The 7500-nt window shown below is 41.5% G+C and overlaps 1 protein-coding gene across 2 annotated transcripts in view; it reads left to right on the forward strand.

Moving 5' to 3' along the window:
• LOC116036326 (zinc finger protein 510-like) overlaps nucleotides 1–7500 on the forward strand; it is a 99658-nt gene that overhangs the window by 60855 nt on the left and 31303 nt on the right. Inside the window, exons 4-5 of one of the 2 annotated variants that reach the window (XM_031279846.2) lie at nucleotides 1101–1934; nucleotides 7172–7287. In XM_031279846.2, the coding sequence (XP_031135706.2) occupies nucleotides 1101–1934; nucleotides 7172–7287 (950 nt within the window). The remainder of the gene's footprint in view (nucleotides 1–1100; nucleotides 1935–7171; nucleotides 7288–7500) is intronic. The other variant, XM_036003643.1, reaches the window with a different exon arrangement.

A 7500-nucleotide genomic window follows, 5' to 3' on the forward strand; every position in this document is an offset into this window, starting at 1 on the left:
AGGACCCAGCTGTCAAACTCTTAAAATTTGCTGATGACACCACTGTCATTGGGCTCATCCAGGATGGTGACGAGTCTGCATATCGGCAAGAGGTTGATCATTTGGTGCTCTGGTGCAGTCAACACAACCTAGAGCTAAACACTCTAAAGACTGTGGTGGTGGTGGACTTTAGATGGTGGTGGACTTTAGGAAACACCCCACAGTGCTGTCCCCCCCTCACAATATCCAACAGCCCAGTGTCAAATGTGGACTCATTCAAGTTTCTGGGCTCCATCATTTCCCAGGATCTGAAGTGGAAGTCCAACATCACCGCCATCATTAAAAAGGCTCAGCAGAGGATGTACTTCCTACGGCAACTGCGGAAACATGGCCTACCACAAGAGCTGTTGGCCATCTTCTACACTGCTGCCATTGAATCCATCTTCTGCACATCCATCACCGTTTGGTTTGGGGCAGCCACAAAACAGGACAAACGCAGACTACAACACACAATTCGGACAGCTGAAAAAATCATTGGTGCCCCCCCCCTGCCCTCCCTCCATGACTTGTACACTGGTAGGACCAGGAAGCAGGCAGAGAACATCACCAAAGACCCCACACATCCTGCACACACTCTCTTTAACCTCCTCCCCTCTGGCAGGCGCTACAGATCCCTGTGCACAAAAACAACCAGACATAAGAACAGCTTCTTTCCCACTGCCATCACTCCACTGAACACTTGATAAGTGGGGTCATCCTCACTGGCCACTCACCCACTTCTCTACACATTACATACTTATCATTCCATATGCATCTTGCACACTACTTTTCACTATTACTTTTTGCACTTAATATCCCACTCCATGTGTCTTGATATTATGTCTTATTTTTATTTTTGTATATTATGTTGATATGTGCCTATATGTATATTGTTGTCTCTATTGTACAGTATGTTACTACTACGTGTCTATTTGTTGAATGCATAGAGAGTTAACACCTACCAAAGTCAAATTCCTTGTGTATGTAAGTATACTTGGCCAATAAATCTGATTCTGATTCTGATGAAATTACAGTTTTCTAACAGTTTTCTCCGTGTGCATGTATTTGATTCTTCTCCTCAGATGTCCAGCAGCTGTCGGTGGTTAAAGCAGAGGTTCCCCCTGAGCAGCAGGAGTGGAGCTCCAGTCTGGACCAGGAGGACCCAGAGCCCCCCCCACACATTAAAGAGGAACAGGAGCAACTCTGGACCAGTCAGGAGGGAGAGCAGCTTCAAGGGCTGGAGGAGGCTGATATCAAGTTCCCGTTCACTTCTGTCCCTGTGAAGAGTGAAGAAGATGATGAAGAGAAAGCTCAGTCCTCACAGCTTCATGAAAGCCAAACTGAGGAGAACAGAGAGGCAGAGAGAACAGAAGCTGATGGAGAGGACTGTGGAGGACCAGAACCAGCCAGGAACTCAGATCCAGATAGTCCTTTACAACCAGCTACTCATGACAAGACTTCAGACTACTCTGAATCTCAGACTGATGTCAGCGGTGATTTGGAGGAGACTAGGGAACCTCAGTCAGGTTTAAACCCTCTGAAAAACAATGAAGTAGCTGTAAGTGATGTGGAATGTAATACTGGAAACACATCAGTTAGCTCCTCTGAATGTGCTGGAAGCTTTGGCCACAAGAAACCTCTGCAGAAACACTCTGGAGTCCAAACAGGAGGGAAACCATTTAGTTGCTCAGTTTGTAGTAAAGGATTTACACTAAAGGAAACTCTGAAACGTCACTCGGTCGTACACACGGGGGAGAAACCATTTAGTTGTTCAGTTTGTAGTAAAAGATTTGCAAGATCTGAAACTCTGAAACGACACTTTATTGTCCACACAGGGCACAAATCATTTATGTGTTCAGTTTGTAGTAAAAGATTTGCACACAAGCAAAGTCTTAACAAACACTTGGCTGTCCACACAGGGGAGAAATAATTATGTGTTAAAAGGTGTAATATATAATACTGACAGCTAGCGTTTAAAATGGTTACTGCAGTCCAAATTCAGAATACTGGAGAGAGCCGGCCCCTCCTCCCCAGACTCAAAGTTTACAGGGTTGCCAGGTTGAGAACGCTGAACCCAAAGTCCCACAATGTCAATCAGTACGTTTACATGCACATAATATTCTGGTTTTTGCACTAATTCCGAAAAAGACGATATTCCGACTAAGCTGTTCACGAGGCTAATGGAAGTGAGTATTCCACTAGTAAACCTGTTTACATGTAGCCGTGCAAAACATTTCAAAGTTTACCAGCGGCGGAGGACTTGTTGGACCGTGTGAACACAGCGTCCCGCTTTCATTCCTTCAACCAGCTTCTTGAAAAGGTCGGCGTAGCGATGTGTGGGCATATCCAAAAACCTGTTGATATCCAAGTCTTTGATTATGTTTAAAAGTAGCTGTTTCTCCTTCTTATCAGGTCTCCTGCCTTGCAAACTGTTGGCCTGTTGATTTACAGTAACGATAGCAACACACAGAGCTGACCATAAGCCTGCAGTAAAAACCCTGATTGAGACACACATTCTGAATGCGCTGTATACATGTCCAAAGAATGCCTCTAAAACCCGGATAATACGGGAATATCCCACATGTCTTAGCGTCACTGTTTCCACGTTTGGACACCACTCGCTGCTATTGGCCATATTCGGACACTTCCGACCTGACGCACTTTCCGGTCTTTTCGCGGTACTTTGTTTCCGATCATCACCAAAAATGTTAGCAGAATTGATCTATACCCATCTAACAATCTACGTATGAATTTTCATATATGTACATGGACATTCACTAATTCGCTCGGGCGACAATCTTTCCCTCTTAAAAGTTTCTATTTTTACTGTACTGGAAATGAAGGAGCTCTTATTGCATAATTCAGCAGGGCTCGACATTAAGGCTTGTCCGCTTGTCCGGGACAAGTGGATTTTTTCGTAGGGCAAGTGGAAGAGAAATTTACTTGCCCCACTGCACAAGTTAAAACTCAAACAAAATAAAATGCCATGTTACTTCACGTAGTGTCCCACTCATTACGTCTGTGTTACCGATTTGAAACAAATACATTTTTTTCCCCACAATCCGGGGCAGCGGACCCAGCGGTAGCAGGTCAGCGGGCCGCTAACGTTAGACCCAGCCCGCTGTTCAGCTCATTCTCTGTAAGCGATGCAGCATGAAAGCACGGCGAGCCAGCCGGTGTTAGTTAGCTAACGTTAGCTTGCTAACTCCGCCTTACCGTTACCCCCTCGCCACATCGTTCACAGAAAACGAGCCGAATACAGATGTCACTCGCGGCGATAGCAATGTGGATGAAGCTTGAAGTTAATTTGACCCATTTAGCGGCTGGCTCTCTGCCTCGTAGCGTTACTACTCCGCTGCTCGTTTGTCCGTCAGTTATTGTAAAACCTCAGCTCTGCGACTTGCCGGATTAAATATCAGCTAATAATCAACTGTAAAGTAGCTACACCTTTTGAAGGATCCCTTGGTAAATCAGCCTCTGCCGGGTAGAAAGTGAAATTGTATAAAAAAAAATAAAAATAAAAGTTAACACCAACATTTAGTGGCAAAATCCATTGTTATGTCTACAAAATTATTTTAGATATAGTATAAGTTCAAGTCACCACTACCTCTGGTCAAAATATTTACTTAGTATCTCAATATATTGGATTAGTTTCTCAATATATTGACTTAATATCTCAATATATTGACTTAGTAACTCAGAATATTGACTAAGAATCTCAAAGCAATGAGAACATTTAAAATATTGACTTAGAATCTCAATATATTAACTTCTGCACACCGGCGTGCAAAGTATAACTTTGTATTATGGAGATCCCTTTTTCTTGTTGAATGGGAAATCTATTCTTGGGACACGTTTGTTTCAACTGAATTTTATTAATGTTGATAGAGTTTGGATGTTTTCAACGGTGTGTTCTAATTCTGCATTAGCAAAACACAAAAAAATGTATAAAATGATAAATCTTTACCCGGACAAGTGACTTTTGTGCATGGACAAGTGAAACATAAATGTACTTGTCCAAAGGACAAGTGCCTCAAAAAGATAATGTCAAGCCCTGATTCAGTTGTTGAAGCATGTCATTTTATTTTAACAGTCTGTTAAAAGTAGGCGCTTTTCCATGTTTTTCACCTCTCCTTTCTGTTAAAAGACAGACAGACAGACAGTCTGTCTGTCCAATCAGGAGGGTCCGTCCTCTGCTAGATAGGCCCTACCTTTTCCGGTAGAAGTTAATGCCATTGTGTTTTATGATTTGCTGTTGTGATTTTCTATTTGCTGTTGTGATTTTCTATTTGCTGTTGTGATTTTCTATTTGCTGTTGTGATTTTCTATTTGCTGTTGTGATTTGCACTTCAGGGCCACCGTACATATTTACATGTTTAAAGTCCATTTCAGAGCACATTGATAAGAAACTGAGGAGGAACATGACAACTGCATGGACAAAAGTGACTAAAAATAAATTAAATATCAAAACTACACATCCTTAATATTGCAGCGGCCGGCAGGATGCTGTTGTGTTGACTGCAAGGCAGTGCAAAGGATCATGGGACTAGGTTATTAACGGTTCCTGTCCTAGTTTAAGTGTGTAAATGGTGTTCTGTTAGTGTTTTCGTTACCTAGGTTTTAGTCTTGATTTAGTGTTCATGTTTATTTACATTTGTTGGGTTTCCATGACTGAGACACTGGGGTAGATTGATGACATCTGTATCGAGTGTGTGAAGAAGATAATAAATTTCCGTAGATTACAATCTCTGGCTCTTTGACTTCTTCCACGTAATTTGCTACAATATATAAACTTTAAATACAATTCTAGCCTTTAACAAGTCATGTGCACTGTGCACTTACACGCAATATTATTCCTGTAGTCTCAAGGCAAACAGGCAAGAAGACAATTCAGCATTTACTAATATATATACTGGTTAAGCATTAAATCACATCCACTTGCAAATAACCATTAGAGTAACACAACATACGAGGAAAGCAGTAAAATCACTTTTTCATACACAACCATAGAATTTGCATCTGAATCGTGAGGACAGACGGCCCTCACATGCTGCCTCATGTTGCTGCCAGCGAGGACAAAGGAAATGATTAGTAGTGAGTGAAGTCAGGTGAGTTTGGACCATGATTGGAAATGAATGAAGTCAGGTGAGAATGGTTAGGTCCATGCCATAAAAGTGGGCCACTGAATAGTATGGCTCTACTCTACAGTCAAAATCTTTTTTAACGGAGTCTGTCTATAGGAAACGTTTCTGTGATTTAGTAAAAATGTCTAAAGTTAAAATGCTGAGAGCTTTTGTGAACCAGCGACTAACTGCGGCTGCTGAAGAGATATTTTGGCTGTTTGAGAGAACGATAGCAGAGTACGAGCAGGAACTTTGTTGTTCAAAAGAGAATCACCAACAACAGAAACTACTGGATGCTGTTTTAAACCCTGAAGTCCAGTTACACAGAGCAGGTTGGTACAGCTTCATTGTTATTATACATTTAATCTGCTGTGAAACCAGGAAGGAAGTATTCACAACCGATACTGAAGTAAATGTACAAATGACACTGTTACAAGTAAAGGTTCTGTTTAAAATGTTACTTCAGTAAAGGTATGTAGGCCTATGTATATTCAGGTAAATGTTGTTATTAAAGGTATAAATATGCCCCCTGTCACAAACATTCTCTGGTTTCAGCTCATCCCTCTATCAGTGAATCTCCTAAACTCAGGACATACGGAGGGTGTGAAATTAGGGGCTGTGTTGCACATATTTGAGTCCACTTTATGTCTGTTACTGCACTTTAATTAGAGCTGTAACCATTCCAAATGTTTCTGTACAATGGTCGCAGCAATCATTACGATTAGCAAAAGAATTGGCTTTCAGTCAAATAAAAAAAAAATGTTTTTCACATTTTCAAGCAGATTCTAGTTTTGAATGAATTCCAGGATACATCTTTTGGTTATATCACTGTTATGTGACCCAGATAATGAGAGTGCAGTGATTCCAGACCACACAGTGGCGGTAATGCGCCTCTAAGCCATGATATTTACCTGCAGTAAGGTTAAAACCTAGTCTATATCCTTGACGTTCCACTTCCGGGATTGCTCCGTTGCCGCCGGAAAATCCGCCAGATTTCACTCATTTAGGCCAGATATTCGTTACCTTCCTCTTCCTTTGTGTTGGCGTTCTAAACTCTGGATTTGTGAGGACTATGGTTAACTGCTCCTCAGATCTCTGCAGGGTAAATCCAGACAGCTAGCTAGACTATCTGTCCAATCTGAGTTTTCTGTTGCACGACTAAAACTACTTTTGAACGTACACGTTCCACCAAAACAAGTTCCTTCCAGAGACTATTTTGCAGAGGCACCGCCCAAGACGATTGTGATTGGTTTAAAGAAATGCCAATAAACCAGAGCAAATCTTCCTCCCATCCCTGAATTTTATTTGGACTAGCCAGACCTTCCTCCAGCACTCTTTGGCGGAAGGTCTGGCAAAGCGGGACTAGATCATAACAGACGGTTTAGTAGCTTTGGTTATAACTCTTTGGTTAGTTGTTTATACTTTGCCTCATCTTTTTCAGCTTGCTTCTTTCGTTGGCTTGATATCCACACAGTTTTTTCTTTGAGACTAACTGTCAAATATCATCTCCTCACCCCAAAAACACGTGGACTTTCTAGTAACGTTAAACAAACAGTGCTCTGACATAACTTTGGTCCAGTGTTAGGCTTGATATCTACTTCATAGGCTGTGTACTTGTTATTACATTATCTGGATCACATAACAGTGAAATAACCAAAAGATGTATCCTGGGATTCATTCGAAACTTTTAATTTGCTTGAAGTGACCCATTTCATAAAAAAACCTTTTTAACCTAAACATTAAAAAGTATTGTTAGACTTATGTAATAATTTCTACAGGCCTAACTATGATTGTATGCAGTTTAATGTTGGAGCCTGTATGTCCAAGACAAATTTCCCTCGGGACAAATAAAGTAATCTTTATCTTTAAGTTAAACTCAATTTCCCTTAGGTAAATGCATAACCCAGAAATGAACATAAAATATAATTAGTATATAAAACTTACTACAGATTATGTAAAAAGATCTTGTCAATGTTAAATTACAGTTTTCTAACAGTTTTCTCCGTGTGCATGTATTTGATTCTTCTCCTCAGATGTCCAGCAGCTGTCGGTGGTTAAAGCAGAGGTTCCCCCTGAGCAGCAGGAGTGGAGCTCCAGTCTGGACCAGGAGGACCCAGAGCCCCCCCCACACATTAAAGAGGAACAGGTGGAACTCTGGACCAGTCAGGAGGGAGAGCAGCTTCAAGGGCTGGAGGAGGCTGATATCAAGTTCCCGTTAACTTCTGTCCCTGTGAAGAGTGAAGAAGATGATGAAGGTAAATACTGTACAAGCTGGAAATTCTCCTATTAACTTACATTGTAGCTTGTTTCGCCGCTGCTGACTGCAGCGATCTCGCTTAATACTGGCCCAATGTCAAAG

This window comes from Sander lucioperca, chromosome 7 (assembly GCF_008315115.2).
Source record: "Sander lucioperca isolate FBNREF2018 chromosome 7, SLUC_FBN_1.2, whole genome shotgun sequence".
Classification (NCBI taxonomy): domain Eukaryota; kingdom Metazoa; phylum Chordata; class Actinopteri; order Perciformes; family Percidae; genus Sander; species Sander lucioperca.